This window comes from Sorex fumeus, unplaced genomic scaffold, assembly GCF_029834395.1.
Source record: "Sorex fumeus unplaced genomic scaffold, SorFum_2.1 ptg000036l, whole genome shotgun sequence".
Classification (NCBI taxonomy): Eukaryota; Metazoa; Chordata; class Mammalia; order Eulipotyphla; family Soricidae; genus Sorex; species Sorex fumeus.
Window position 1 is genome coordinate 2,635,116 of NW_026606093.1, and position 16,418 is coordinate 2,651,533.

The 16,418-nt window shown below is 40.5% G+C and overlaps 1 protein-coding gene across 1 annotated transcript; it reads left to right on the forward strand.

The window, feature by feature from the left end:
- Positions 1-13,142: 13,142 nt before the first annotated feature.
- Positions 13,143-14,078, forward strand: LOC130027240 (olfactory receptor 8S1-like). Its single transcript, XM_056117909.1, has one exon. It carries the CDS (start codon positions 13,143-13,145, stop codon positions 14,076-14,078), a length of 936 nt encoding a protein of 311 aa, XP_055973884.1.
- The last annotated feature ends 2,340 nt before the right edge of the window (positions 14,079-16,418 follow it).

Below are 16,418 nucleotides of genomic sequence, written 5' to 3' on the forward strand. Positions count from 1 at the left end.
CTCATCTCCTCCTCCTGAGTTCTTTCCTGTGAGGATAAGGCAAGAACCTGAAAGCCTAGGTAAGGTCTAAGACTGACTTTCCTTTACCGCAAGAAGCAAGGCTCACAGTTCTCGATTCCTCCAGCCGTTCCTGGGTGGCAGTGGTAGATAGAGAGGAAATTGCAGATTCCCTTCTCCAGGACTCCACCTGTTTCCTCTGCACTTCACATACATCACCCAGGCATCAGCAGGACATGGATTCCTTTTGTGGTAGGTTTGCCGAGGTAACATATGTAGAAGAGATGAGATTCTGCTCCCCAAAATGAATAGTCTTGTAAGCCAACACGACCCAATTTAAAAAAGAGGGGGGATAAGAATCAAATATGGTGGGATTTGTATTAAAAGAGAGACATGAGATCATCACTCTTCTCTCTCTCTCGCTCTCTCACTTTCTGCATGTGTGTGTCTCCCTGTGTATTATAACAAAGAAATAATAATTGGCACAATACTGAGAGATAGTGACTATCTACCAATGATGTAGAATATCCTGGAACCTTGAACTTAAGCATCTTATATCTGGAAATATGTGAAACTATCTATTGTTCAAGCTACCCAGGTTATGACATTTTTATGACTGCAATATGAGTAAATCAATATGTTTCTAGAGTGAACAAATACAACTTTTATTTGTTTTTTATTGCTGATACACATTTCTTTTTTGAGCCCCAATTTTTAACCTAAAATTGGAAATGAAAACCTGTTCTGAAGCATGAAATTTATTATATAATGATTCTGAGTCACTAATCCTTAAATTCTTTTTATTGTTTATTTATTTATTTATTTATTTTATTTTTAGTGAAACACCATGAGGTACAGTTGTAGATTTACAATTTTTTGTGCTTGGGTTTCGATTATACAATGATCAAATACCCATCCCTCCATCAGTGCCCATTTTCCACCACCATGGATAATATCCCTCCCACCCCCATCCCTCCCATCTCACCCTGCCTCTGTGGCAGGGCAATCCCTTGTGTTCTCTCTCTCTCCTTTTGAGTGTTGTGGTCTGCTAAAGAGGCTTTGAGTGGGAAACATGTTCAGTCCATAGTCTACTTTCAACATGCATCTCCCCTCCTGGGAGGATCCTCCAAACACCCTTTATTTGGTGCTCCCTTCTCTATCTGAGCTGCCCTTTCCCCTAGAATGCCCAGCTGGCCTCTAAGCTATGGAGTAATCCTCCTGGTGCTGATCCCAGCTATTCTTGGGTATTAATCTCATATTTTGTTACTTTATAGTCCCCAGATGAATGCAATCTATCTATGTCTATACCTCTCTTTCTGACTCATTTCACTTAGCATGATACTTTCCATGTTGTACCACTTGTATATAAATTTCATCACTTCATCTCTTCTAATAGCTACATAGTACTCCATTGTGTAGATGTACCAAAGTTTCTTTAACCGGTCATCTGTTCTTGGGCATTCAGGTTTCTTCCAGGTTCTGGCTATTGTAAAGAGTGCTGCAATGAACAAACAAGTGCAGATATCACTTCGACTACGCATTTTTGCCTCTCTGGGATATATTCCCAGGAGTGGTATTGCTGGGTCAAATGGGAGCTCAATTTCTAATTTTTTGAGAATCGTCTGTACTGTTTTCCAGAAGGGCTGAACCAGTCGACATTCCCACCAACAGTGAAACAGTGTCCCTTTCTCGCCACATCCCCGCCAGCATCGGTTGCTTTTGTTCTTTTGGATGTGGGCCAGTCTCTGAGGTGTGAGATCTCATTGTGGTTTTGATCTGCATCTCCCTGATAATTAATGATGTAGAACATTTTCTCATGTGCTTTTTTGCCATTTGGATTTCTTCTTTGAGAAAGTTTCTGTTCATTTCATTGCCCCATTTTTTGTTGGGGTTGGATGTTCTCTTCTTGTGGAGTTCAACCAGTATTTTGTATATCCTGGATATCAACCCCTTGCCAGATGTGTATTTGGCGAATATCCTTTCCCATTCTGTAGACTGTCTTTGTATTTTGGTCACTGTTTCTTTGGAGGTGCAGAAACTTCGTGGTTTAAGATAGTCCCATTTATCTATCTCTGTTTTCACTTGCTCGGCCAGTGGCGTGGCGTCTTTGAAAATACCATTAGCCTCAATGTCATGGAGGGTTTTGCCAACTTTGTCTTCAATGTACCTTATGGTTTCTGGTCTGATGTTGAGGTCTTTAATTCATTTTGATCTTACTTTTGTACATGGTGTTAGGCAGAGTTCTGAGCCCACATTTTTGCATATAGCCATCCAGTGATGCCAGCACAATTTGTTAAAGAGACTTTCCTTACTCCACTTCACATTACTTGCACCTTTATCAATCATCCTTAAATTCTTACACCAAGTCTGACCATCTTCTTGTTTATTACCCAGTCAATGTCAAGCCCTGGGCAGGTAACATTACTGAGGTATTGGTCGATGTGTGTGCCGTATAAAAGAGTGGCCTGCTTTTGGTCCATGTTGCTCTTGTTTCTCATGAAAATTATCTACCCCCTCATTTTTTTCATTCTCCTATTTGGCAGTATCTTACAATATAGCTGGCCTTTATCTAATTCCTAGCAATCCCGACCATTTCCTTTCTTTGAATTCAACTCTCATTCCAGGCAAAAGTCCCATTTAGAAGCTTTTATTTTTTTCTCACAAATCACACAAATCACAAATCATCCTGTTATTCGTCGATTGCCTTGAGCAGGCCCCAGTCACGTCTCCTTCATCCTGGCCTTGAGGTTATATTCAAGGCTCTTTAGGAGAATGAGACCCATCATTGTTACTGGTATTTGGCATATTGGGTACGCCACGGGGAGTTTGCCAACTCTGCTGTGTAGCCAGGCTACATTCGGTAGCCTGCCAGTTTGTCCAAAGTAGGAATGAGATAATAAGATGTCGCGTGGCCGCGAATGTGGCTGCGAGGTTCCGGGAGCTGGTTTTTATAGTCTCTGAGTCTTGGCCACTGATGGGATTACTCAGTGCCAGGGGGCCAGTTGGTGGGTGTGACCCCTGCCTACTGGAATTTGGAGGATCTGGGTGGAGGATGCTCGATTCCAATACGAGTAGGCTTGGAGATCTCGCCCCGGAACTCACGTGGCTTTGTCCCTCTGCCAGTACCTTCAGGTGTGCGGAGAGTGGTCTCAGCATGGTGGTGGCTGGTCCTGGAGGTCTTCGGCTGCCGGGGCCCTGGTCAGGGCGGGGAGGAAAGCTCAACCCACTCCCCTCCAAGGGGCCCTGGCGAGGAATAGCCAGGCTCGGGGGCAGGAGACTGCACTTGTTTTTTTCTCATTGTGTGCTAATGTATTTGCCCCATTAGAACTCATACTAATGCCATCAGATGCCCCCCTAATGCCAGGAGAAACTGAAGATACTGTCTTCTACTTAAGTACATGAATCTTAATCTTCACTACATTTTTTGGCCCATGATGGGAGTGTCTTTTGTATAGATTTCTAGAAGACCCCTGAGGACCACAAAAGATTTAAGACTCAATATCCATTCACATCTTTATAGGGGGAATCTTTTGTATTTATACACATATACCATGCCACCAAGGAAGAGAGCGGCTTGGAACAACTTCAAGAACATCGAAGAAATAGCTAAGAGGACGAAGAACCTCTGGCTCCGGGCACATCTCTTTGATTCCATTGTTCTTCCTGCATTAACATATGCCTCAGAGACCTGGACCCTACGCAAACAGGATGAGAACGCTATTCAGGTCTCCCAAAGAAGAATAGAAAGAGCTATGCTTGGAATATCACGTTTCACTCAAATGAGAGAAAGAATTCGGAGTTCCGACATCTGTCGACGATCAAGAATCAGGGACGCTGTCTCGTTTGCCAAGGTGTCAAAAATCAGATGGGCTGGTCACGTAATGAGATTTAAAGACGACCGCTGGACTAGAGCTGTTACTGACTGGATTCCACGGGATGTCAAAAGACCATGTGGCCGCCCACCTACCAGATGGTCAGACTTCTTCGTGAAGATCATGAACCATCGGTTTGAGGCTCTTCGTGATCCCAGAGCGAACAGATGCCATTGGGCTACACTAGCACGCGACAGGGACAAATGGAGACATTACTGGCGCCCGCTCGAGCAAATCGCCGACTAACGGGAAGTTAAGTGATTAAGTGATTAAGTGACCATGCCACCAAGGATTAGGTTTGGACAGGTGAATAATAACATAGATTTGAGAGGGTTCTGAAGTAGAGTTTTACTTTTCAAAAGTGAAAATGTCCAGAGATCAGAGAATATGTTGTTCCCGTCTATGTATGAATGTATATATAGCTTCTCTATTCAATAACTGAAACAATGACCACATTCTTTTCCTTTCTATTTTTTTCTTTTTGGGTCACACCCAGTGATGCACAAGGGATACTCCTGGCTCTGCACTCAGGAATCACCCCTGACGCTCCTTCTGGGGCCATATGGGATGCTGGGAAAGAAACCCGGGATGGCCGCATGCAAAGCAAATGCCCTTCCCGCTGTGCTATTGCTCCAGCCCCGTGACCACATTCTTAAACAGCCAACTTGCCATAAGATGCACCTCTAGAAAATAAATTTTCAGCAATACTTTGACTGGAGGGCTGGAGCAATAGCACAGTGGGTAGGGCATTTGCCTTGCATGCGGCTGTCTTGGGTTCGATTCTTCTGTCCCTCTCCGAGAGTCTGGCAAGCTACCGAGAGATCCTGACCGCTGGGCAGAGCCTGACAAGCTCTCCGTGGCGAATTCGATATGCCAAAAACAGTAACAACAAGCCTCACAATGAAGACCTTACTGGTGCCTGCTCGAGCAAAGCAAAGAACAAGGGGACTGCGGTGCAGTGCAGTGCTACTTTGACTGGGATGGCATCAATAGATCAGCAGATCCGGCACTTGATTTGCATGCAGCCAACCTACCTTCTACCTCTAGTACCCATAAGTTTCCCCGAGCCCAGCCAGGACCGATTTTTGAGCACAGAGCCAGGAGTAAGCCCTGAGCATCACAGATGTGACCAAACAAAAAAACAATAATGAATAAATGAATAAATAAACAAAATAAAAATACAATAAAAGTATTCCCAATATTTTAAGTAGCTGACCAGAGTCAAAGGATTATTATTTTGTTTGTTTTTAAGGACCGCGCTTGCTGATGTTCAGGCTTACTCCTGGCTTGCGCTCAGGAATCATTCCTGGTGTTGCTGGGGGAACCATATGGGATGCTGGGAATCAAACCTGTGGTAACTGCATGCAAGGCAAATACATTTGTTAGACTGATCTTTCTAACATTCATGCTCTTTACTCACTTGTCAAAGATTAGAGATTCATACACCTGAGGGACTTTGTCTGTGCTCTCAAGTCTATTCAAATTGACTGGCAGTATATCTTAATTTCAGTCCCATGCGTAACTAAAGATATATTACAAAACGATTAATATCTCTGTATAGCACAATTGAAAATTGAGGTAAGAGAATCATTTCATCATCTTTGTGGCTAGGTATTCTTTGGGAATTTGGTGAGTTTTATTTTAAGTGTTTTTGTTTTGTTTTGTTTTGCTATTTCGGTCACAACGGAGATGTGCTAGTCCTGGGGCTAGTCCTGGCTCATGCACTCAGGAATTAACTCCTGGTGGTGCTCAGGGGAACATATGGGATTCGGGGAATCGAATGCGGGTCAGCATGTGCAAGGCAAATACCCTACCCCGTGTGATATCGCTCCAGCCCCTTCTTAAGTGTTTTTTAAATATTTCATAGAATTTTTTTTATTGAATCACCCTAAAATACAGTTACAAATCTTTCATGTTTGAGTTTCAGTCACACAATGATCGAACACTTATCCCTCTAGCAGTGCACATTTTCTACCATCAATGTCCCCAGTATCCCCCCTCCATCCCAACCTTCTCTCTGTCTCTCTGGCAGGCAAGGTCCCCCATACTCTCTCTCTACTTTTGGGGATTATGATTTTTCAATATAGATACTGAGAGGCTATCACATTTGGACCTTTATCTACTTTCAGCACTGTTCTCCTGTACAGAATGATTCCTACAACTATCATTGACTTAGTGATCACTTCTCTATTCCAGCTGCCTTCTCCCCCAGTTCATGAGAAGGGCCTTCAACTAAGGAATAATATTCATGGCCCTTGTGTCTACTGTCCTTGGTTGTCATTCTAATATTATGTTATTTTATATTCCACAAGGGCTGGAGCGATAGCTCAGCGGGCAAGGTGTTTGCCTTGCACAAAACCAACCCAGAGAGCCTGGCAAGCTACCAAGAGTATCCTCCGCCCCTATGGGAGAGCCTGGCAAAGTACGAGAGTATCCCACTAGCACAGTAGAGACTGGCAAGCTGTCTGTGGCATATTCAATATGTCAAAAACAGTAACAACAAGTTTCACAATGGAGATGTCACTGGTGCCCGCTAGTGCAATTGATAAACAATGGAAAGACAGTGTTACACTACTACCTTTGTGCTTTTTTATTTCTTTTTGGGGTCACACCCGGCGATGCACAGGGGATACTCCTGGCTCTGCCCTGAGGAATTACTTCTGGTGGTGCTTAGGGGACCATATGGGATGCTGGGAATTGAACCCAGGTTGGCCGCATGCAAGAAAATGCCTTATGATAAAAGCAAGCCTATATTATTTAGCTATGCTATATAGATGGCACAAAAACAAATTTGAGCAAAATTTACTGCAGATGTAAGATTGTTAGAGCCATAGCACCTTCTTTTAATATCTAATATCTAAAATACCAACTTTACCCCATTATCTTTATTGTTTTACAGGAATTTACCTTTATCTGACTTTATCTTCTGTGATTACCTAGATGTAATTTGTTTTCCTTCTCCTTATTTACCGAATTCACTAGTGAATTCTTCCCAATCTTTAAAGAGGACTTACTCCCAATCCTTTTCATGCAGAAACTTTTAAATATGATGATTTGCTTGTTTTTGTTTCTGTTGTTTCTGCCCATGGATATGTGCCATTGGAAACTCCTCTTAGGTTCAACTCTTGGAGGGTTCTGACTGCTTGTTTCCCAGTTATTTTATTAAGTCTACTCTTATATGGCTCAGCATATCAGTGCTCAGTATCTTCCCAAACCACACATAAAACCACATTTTATTTCAGCATTTAGTACAATGGAAGGATATGGGGATAGGTGTCCAGTAACAAAAGAGTGAATAATAAAGTTGTTTTTATCATTTACACTTTAAAATATAATCCAAGCACAAAGTATGATGAAATCATGCAATTTGCTGCTACTTGAATAGAGCCGAAGGATCTCATGTTAAGTGAAATAAGTCAGGATAAGGCAAATACACTTAACATGAGATCCTGGGTGTTCTCACTAATTAGTGGTCTTTAGAATATCATGTCTAGGGGCTGGAGCAATAGCACAGGTGGTAGGGCATTTGCCTTGCACACAGCCAACCCAGGTTTGATCCAGCATCCCATATGGTCCCCTGAGCACTGCCAGGAGTGATTCCTGAGTGCAGAGTCAGGAGTAACCCCTGAGTATCCCCAGAGGTGACCCAAAAAGAAAAAAATAAATAAAAATCATGTCGGGGATGGAAGGTATCAGAGATAGGTAAAACATTTACTCTTGATTACAGAAACCAAAATGACAAGAAAAAGAGAAATGCTTGGTAAGCAAAAAAATAAAGTAAATTGGGAAGTATCATGGGGGCTAGGTACAGGGCCCTTGGGCTAACCTCTTGGGGTAGAATTGAGGTATCAAATTATTAGACTTATCATTAAATAAAGTATAGGACCCAGAATACAATAATGAAATTTTAAAATATATCTGCCCCTAGGTCAGGTTAGCTTAGCCACAGTGGCAGACAGTATGGGGGCTTCTCAAAAGACGAGGAATAAAACATATATGAATTATATATTATAAGTTATATTCTACAATTTTACTTTCTATGAAGACCTCCATGAATGTGTAAGGCAAATATGCTATCTATAATCAGTATTAAATTAATCATGTGCAGTAGTTGGAAATTTATATATCCTAAAATATTAGCCTCAGAGGTTTTTTACTATCATTTGATAGTATAGAGCATCTTGCCTTGCTTGCAGCCTCCCTGGGTTCTATCCCCAGCCATCACAGATAATCTTCAAGGTTCTCCCAGGAATGATGCCTTCCTAAGAGCCAAGAGTAAGGCCTGCACATCACTGGGTGTGGTCAAACCTTGGCGGCCACCCAGATGACATCATATATTTAATGATTCTATTTAGAAATTCTGATCGTTCATGAAGACTGCAATCCTGCCCAATGATGTAGCCCTTGGAAAAGCATCTGTTTTGAATTTAGTGTGGAATCTCGACTTCTGTCTGTAGCATTGCCAAAAGCTTTGCAATCATTTCAGTATATTCAAGTGCCAAAATAAGTTTCAAAATCCTGATATCTAAGGGAGACTTCAATGTTTACATTTTGTTCTTTGAAATCTTTTAGAATTTTAAAAATTATGGTAAGTATAACTTTTCTTTGGCAGAGAAAATGTAATGGAAAAATATATGCAATATAAATGTATATTTTCAAATTTTGTGTTAAAATTGATGAACATTATACGTGAAAATTATTTGGAAAGAGAAGTGGTACAGAACACAGTCCCAGGGAATTCTACCTTGAGATATCCACACTAAGTATAGAATGGGAAAATGTTTCCAGCCTTGTGTTCTTTCTGAAAGACAAGTGACGCTCAGGAACATCTACCCAACAGTCAGAAATATTGTGTTACCCAAGAAGAATTAAAATTCCAAAATGTTAAATTGTCCCTTGTGGCTTAAAAAGTTAACTTGCTTTAGTGAATTGAAAAAAACTGGCTTCAGATTGACTTCAGGGAATAGAAATCATTAGCCATAGTCTTAAATTGCTGGCATCCACTGACCAACTCACCGTGATCATAATACAATGCCACTCTGGGAGAATAGATCTGAAAATCTTTCCTTTTCTTACTACATTGTACTACACTCGGATTCACAAGGTGCAATGAATCAAGATATGACTCAGTGGTAAGTGCTAGCACCAAGAGATAAATTCGATGCACGCATATACCAATACGTATTGCCATCACGTAAGGTGTTTCAGAAATAAGTATACTTTTCCTCTTGAAATTCAAATATTTTTGTTTTCAAAGATTTTGCCTACTTGTGATTTATTCAAGATAACATTGCAAGTTTTGTGCGTGTGTTTGTTTTGGTATCAGAATGTATTCTCTCATGTGTGAAGAATTATTAACTGCACGCAAATTAATCAGCAACTGGAAAAAAGGTCCGCGGTATACTATTTATAGTATATACCTTAATTTCAAAGACTTAGTACATTAAAGCTGATAATTCTGCAAGATTTTTCTCCACTTCCCAAATTTTTCCAGCTTTTTTCTCTTCCCCTGAGTCTTTTCTTCATTGCTCTCAACTATATTCTCCCTTTAGAACATTTCTTTCATATTTCATATTTCTGCGTGATACAGCTCTATTGCCTTTCCCCCTAGATGGAGTTTTGTAACATCACAGTTATATTCTTTCCTGAGTATGATGGGCACTGGCATTAAACATAATTTGCTCTCTTAGCAGCAAGTCTACTGTGCAAGAAAAAGAGAAAAAGTCAAACTCTCACTTCAAACTTTTTTTCCTCCCTGAGGATAACAGATAAGCATGTCAGAATAGACAGTCAATACTTCCTGATCTATGGATTCTTATTTGTAAGGATCCAAATTTTATCTTTTTTAAAAAATTACTGTCACTGTCACTGTCCTCCCATTGTTCATCAATTTTGCTTGAGCTGGCCCAGTAACATCTCCATTGTGACACTTGTTACTGTGTTTGGCATATTGAATACATCACGGGTAGCTGGCCAGGCTTTTGACGTGGGGGTGAGATACTCTCGGTAGCTTGCCGGGCTCTCCGAGAGGGGCGGAGGAATTGAAACTGGGTCAGCCAGGTCGGCTGTGTGCAAGGCAAATGCCCTAAAACATCATTAATTACAAAGTTACTTATAGTTGACTTTTAGACACACACTGTTCCAGCACTGACCCTGTCATTAGTGTCTTCTCCCCTCCTACAATGTTCCCAGGGTCCTTCACTGCCCTTCACCACCTCTAACCTGCCTTCTTGACAGTCACCTTTTACAGTTTGGTCACTAAAGTTTGTGTCATATTACTGCATTTTGTTATTCTATGGTCTAGATATTTATCTCAATCATTCCTTAATGCCTCTGATGGACTAAGCCCCTTGACCCTAGGCCCACCATTTCTTCTCTTCTGTATGTTCTCTCCCACCTTTCTAGTAGATTTCTTTCCTTTCCCTCCAGATACTCTCGGGCCACGGTGGATGTAGGTGTCCCCCTTCAGACCATTGCATTCTTGCATCCAGTTGTTCTATATGCCATATATAGGTGCTATCATTCTGTGCTTCTTCTTCTGGCGTTCTTCGTATAACATTTCCAGTTCCATCCATGTTGAATCAAACTGCATGATTTCATTATTCCTTACAGATAAGTAGCATTTCGTTGTGTGTATATGCCACATCTGTCACTGGACATCTAGATCAAACACATATTTAGCCAAAATACGGAGTGCTGCGAATAATAGCAGTGTACAGATGTTCGTTTGAATACATATTTTTCTGTCCTGGGGGAAGATAACCCAAAGAAAATTTCTGGGCTATGTGGTAGCTCAGTTCTAATTTTACCTCCACACTATTTTCATCCAAATTCATAACTTTCAGTAACTCTGCCATTCTGATTTTAACAATACTGATTTTTACAAGTGTGATTTTCTGTTTTAAATTTTTTTCTATTGAATCATTATGAGATTCAATTACAGAGCTTTCATTATTGACTTTCAGGCATATAATTATTGAACACCCATCCCTTCACCTGTGCACATTTTCCACCACCAATGTCCCCAGTATCACTCCTCCATCCCAACCCTCCCTCTGTATCTATGGCTGACAAGTTCCACCATACTCTCTCTCTACTTATGAGCGTTATGGTTTGTAATACAGATACTGAGATGCCATCATGTTCGGTCCTAAAGTCTACTTTCAGCACACATCTCCCATCCCAAATGATTCCTTCAACCATCATTGACTTTAGTGATCCTTTCTCTATCCCAGCTGCTTTCACCCCCAGCTCATGAGACAGGCTTGCAACTATGAAGCAATACTCCTAGCCCTTGTGACTACTGTCCTTGGGTGTCAGTCTCATATTATGTTATTTTATATTCCACAAGTGAGTGTAGTCATTCTATGTCTGTCCCTCTCTTTCTGACTCATTTCACTTAGCATGATACTCCCCATGTCCATCCACTTATAAGCAAATTTCATGACTACAGCCTTTCTAATAGTTGCATAGTATTCCATTGTGTTGAAGTATCAAAGTTTGTTTAACCAGTCGTCTGTTCTCGGGCACTCAGGTTGTTTCTAGATTCTGGCTATTGTGAACAGTGCTTCGATAAATATTCAGGTGCAGATGACATTTCTACTTTGTTTCTATGCACCCTCAGGACATGTTCCCAGAAGTGGTATTGCGGGGTCATATGGGAGCTCAATTTCTAGTTTGGGGAAGAATGTTCATATTGTTTTCCAAAAAGGCAGGCTTCGTCAGCATTCCCATTAACAACAAATGAGACACCCTTTCTCCCCACATGAGTGCCAAAGCTGGTTTAACAACAAACTCTTATAGGCGGTGGAAGATACAGAAATATTTAAGAGATACCGTAAACTGGAGTGATGGTAGTCCTTTGTATCATAGTTTGTCTTTTGAAGATGTCTGTCAACAGATTCTTTGTGTCTTCTTTTAGATCTGACCCTATGAAACACATGTATACACTGCCCACTGTATGCCTTGATTTTGAACAAATAATTCAGCCCTTACATATATGGGTACTTCTTCTTTCCACCCTCCTTAGCCCCAAAACCCTTCTTCAGGAAGCAATCTATTTATTTATGTACTCAGACAATAATTTATGCTATTTTTAGTTGAATAAAAAACTATCATACATGTTTTCTTTTTCTCTAAGAATTATTCTTTACCTTCATGTAACTATAAACATTACCAAGTCTATATCTTTTCAAATTTGTACATTTTGCACTCTTATCATAATATAATGAACAATTGATTATATTTCACCCAAAGTCAGTGGAGATCATTTTGGATGAGATTTATTTGATTGGACAATGAGATAATTTGGAAAATGATGGTTGATAATACCAGGAAAATAATTACCTTTTATGATAAAACCTGAATATCCAGAGGAAAGTTTTAACTAATTATTGGAGAGACAGTAAGAGTCATATGATGTTTAAAACTACATGGTTTTCAATGCAAATGGGATGAACTGAAACACTAAATTTTTCCACTGGATTTCATGTTATACTCTATAAAGCAAAGCTTCTATTTAACTGTTTTCAAATCACATTGCCCTGTACAGAGTCAAGCATATAATTCTCACAATTGGTAGAAACACACTGTCCTCCCATTGTTCATCAATTTTCTCAAGTGAGCCCTAGTAACGTCTCCATTGTGAGACTTGTTGTTACTGTGTTTGGCATATGAATACATCACGGGTTGCTTGCCAGGCTCTGCTGTGCAGGCGAGATACTCTCAGTAGCTTGCCGGGCTCTCCGAGAGGGGCAGAGAAATCGAACCTGGCTCTCTCGGGCCAGCCGCATACATGGCAAACACCCTACCACTGTGCTATCACTCCAGCCCTATTCTCACAATATTATTTCTATAATTAAGCACAAAATATCAATGACTATTATATTAATAAAAGATTATAATCAAGCAAGAGACCTTTTGACATTCACAAATAATAAATGCGTATTAAATATTGAAATAGTGAATGAGCTATAAGTAAGATTGGATAAAGAAATGAAATATAGCCCTCTCAGAAATAATAAAATTAAAGTTCAAAAAAAAGTTTAAGGAGAAAATCAAAATTAAAAATGAAGCTAATTAGAAACAAGGTGGCTAGAACTTGCGAATTGCACATGGAATAATGATGTTTTCAGGAAATCAAAAAGGGAAGCTTTAAAACATGAGTTGCAAAATCGAGAGATCAGAATATAAGGAGACAGGGATGACTCAAGGGACATTAGAAACCTAAGTCTATTTTCTATTCTCATTAGACAGGAGCAAAGTATTCTGAAAATGGTCCTGGAAAATCACACCACCGTCACTGAGTTCATCCTGCTTGGACTGTCTTCTGATCCCAACATTCAGGTTCTCCTCTTTGTCTTGTTCCTGGTGATTTACATCCAGACACTTGTGGGGAACCTGGTGCTGCTTCTGGTGATCGGGACTGATTCTCATCTCCAAACACCCATGTACTTCTTCCTGAGTCACCTCTCTTTTCTGGACCTTTGTTTCTCCTCAGCCACCGTGCCCAAAATGCTGGAGAATCTCCTGTCTCCGACGAAAACCATTTCTGTCAGGGGCTGCCTGGCTCAAGTCTTCTTTGTATTTGACACTGGGGGTACTGAAGCAGCCTTGCTCTCAGTGATGGCCTATGATCGCTATGTTGCCATCTGCCACCCTCTGCTCTACGACCAGAAAATGAGCCACAGCCTCTGCCAAGGGTTAGCTTTGGGGGCCTGGAGCCTAGGCTTTTTTGATGCACTCCTCAATATCCTTCTAGCAGTGACTTTGGATTTCTGTGGGGATCGGTCCATTCCACACTACAGCTGTGAGTTGCCCTCTCTCTTCCCTCTGTCCTGCTCTGATGTCTCCATTAATTTTGCAGTTCTGCTCTTTTCTGGCCTCTTTCATGGACTTGTTACATGTTCCCTGATAATTTTTTCGTACACTCTCATTATCTCCACCATATTCAACATCAGCTCTTCCTCGGGTAGAGGCAAGACGTTCTCTACCTGCTCTTCCCACCTCACTGCGGTGGTTTTATTTTATGGATCAGCATTCCTTCGCTATTTCCTGCCAACCTCAGGCTCTACACTGGAGACGATCACCTCTGTGCAATACAGTGTGGTCACCCCCTTAGTGAATCCCCTCATCTACAGTCTGAAAAACAAGGAAGTGAAAGCAGGTGTGAGAAGGACCTGTAAAAAGTATTCACAATATTTTAAGTAGCTGACCAGGGTCAAGAGATATTATTATGTTTGCTTGGTTTTTTCTTTTGGCAGGGTGCACACCTGCTGGTGCTTGGGGCTTACTCTTGACTGCACTTAGAGACAAGTCCTGGTGTGCTCAGGGATCCATATGGTGTGCTAGATGTAGAACGTGGCCGGTCATGTGCAAGTCATATCCCCTACCTGCTGTAATATTGCTCTTGTCTCAGTCAATGGATTACTGGGAATTTATTTACTTGAGTTACATGTTATGGTAAGTTGGCTATATAAGAACCTGATCATTGTTTTAGTTATTGGATATAGAGAGCTATATTAGGAATTCATGGTCCGATGACCAGGATGAATAACAACATAATTTTTTTTTTCAATTTTGTAAGAATTTATTGAATCATAATGAATGACCAGGTTTCACAGTTATTCACGATTGAATTTCAGTTAAAAAGCTTCCTAAGATATTTTCCAAAAGGATTCTAATATTTCATATTGTTTGAAGTAATGCATTTGTAAATTAGTTTCCCTGTTTCATAATCTTGACAGTATCATAATTTTTAAATTTTAATCAATCTAAACAGTTTTTAGATTATTTTAAAAATAAACTATATCACCCACATTAAATGTGTCAAAGTTATTAAAAATTGTTTTTATAATATTTTTATTGTAACTTTAATATTTGTGACATCCTTTTTATAAAGGCCCTCCCGTTGGTCGTCGATTTGCTCGAGCGGGCCCAGTAACGTCTCCATTGGAGACTTTGTTGTTACTGTGTCTGGCATATCGAATACTCTCGGTAGCTTGCCGGGCTCTCCGAGAGGGGCGGAGGAATCGAACTCGGGTCGGCCATGTTGGCCGCTTGTAAGGCGAACGCCCTACCGCTGTGCTATCGATCCTTTTTATAATTTATTTAAAATCTTATCATCTAAATGATTTGGTGAAGGAACATAAGGACTTTTGTACCATTTTACAGATTTGCCTTTTGTCAATTTTGAATAAAATGTAAAGAAGCACTCTTGGTGACTATGTTATATCATAAACGTTCATCAATTGTAACAAATATCTCTATGATACAGTTTATCGAGTGGAACTTGAAATGTCTTGAAGGGAAAATATGTACAAACAAAATCTGTGACCCCGATATCCTCCTCTTGAGTGAAACCCAAAACTACTTGGAAGAGTCTGTTGATGCCCTACAGGAGGCCATAATATTTGTCCACCAAGATGCCAGATTTATTACATTAAAAGGAACTTCCCACTGTAATTGGAGGAGTTACAGAGTGTTACTTAAACTGATAGTGGTTTTTAATATTACAAAGCTGAAGTGTTCGGGTTCCTGGATGAGGACATGGCCAATCAACCTTGAGAGTAAATTTCTAGTCCTGTGTTTGCTGAATGATTAGTTTGTGTGAACTAGAAATCCCTTTTTTTCACACTCTCCACTAGCAAGCCAATGTTTGGTTTTCAGCTGACCCAAACCTCTAATCCATAATTCATAACATGGAAAACAGGCAGAATTTCTTGTGACATTCAGTTGAGTGGCATTTTAATGAGTCAGTGCTATTGTCCAAAAAAGCAGAGCAAAATTTAAGAAAAGAGAATACACCATATTTAGAAGCTTCTTTATCTCAAAAATTGATGATTAGAATGAAAATATATCATAGAGATTAGGAGAAGTTATTTGTTCAGCACTCACTTGACAATGAGTTAAGATTGAAGCTACATAAAGCTTAAATTTAGCAACAAAAATCCTGAACACCTGGGGCAGGAGCAATAACACAGTAAGTAGGGCGTTTGCCTTGCACGTGGCCAATCCAAGTTCAATTCCCAGCATCCCATATGGTCCCCTGAGCACCGCCAGGAGTGATTCCTGAGTGCAGAGCCAGGAGTAACCCCTGTGCATCGCTGGGTGTGACCTAAAAAGCAAAAAAAAAAAAACCCTGACACCTTATCTAAATGTGGGGAAAGGTGATGAATATACTCTCCTTTAAAAGATATATACATATGAATAAAGGCATATCAAAAAGCTGCTAACAAGATGATAAAGATAATCAAATAATAAACTCCCAAAGAATTCCTAGGTGTGAGAAACAGGTCTAGATAGACTTTTCAGATCCTCTTTACAGGAACCCGCATTCCAAAATAACTTGTTTTTCTACCCCTGAAAGGAACTCAGATACACGTGCCCCACATTGCAAGTCACTAGAAGGGTGGGGGTCAGACCAGATAACCAGATGTCTCTCACAAGACCCATGTCACAAGACCCAGGACTGACCTAAACACCAGGACATTCCTAATCATTGATGCAAATGCTGATCTTTAAACTGTAGGTGAAGGAGGGATGTGCCCT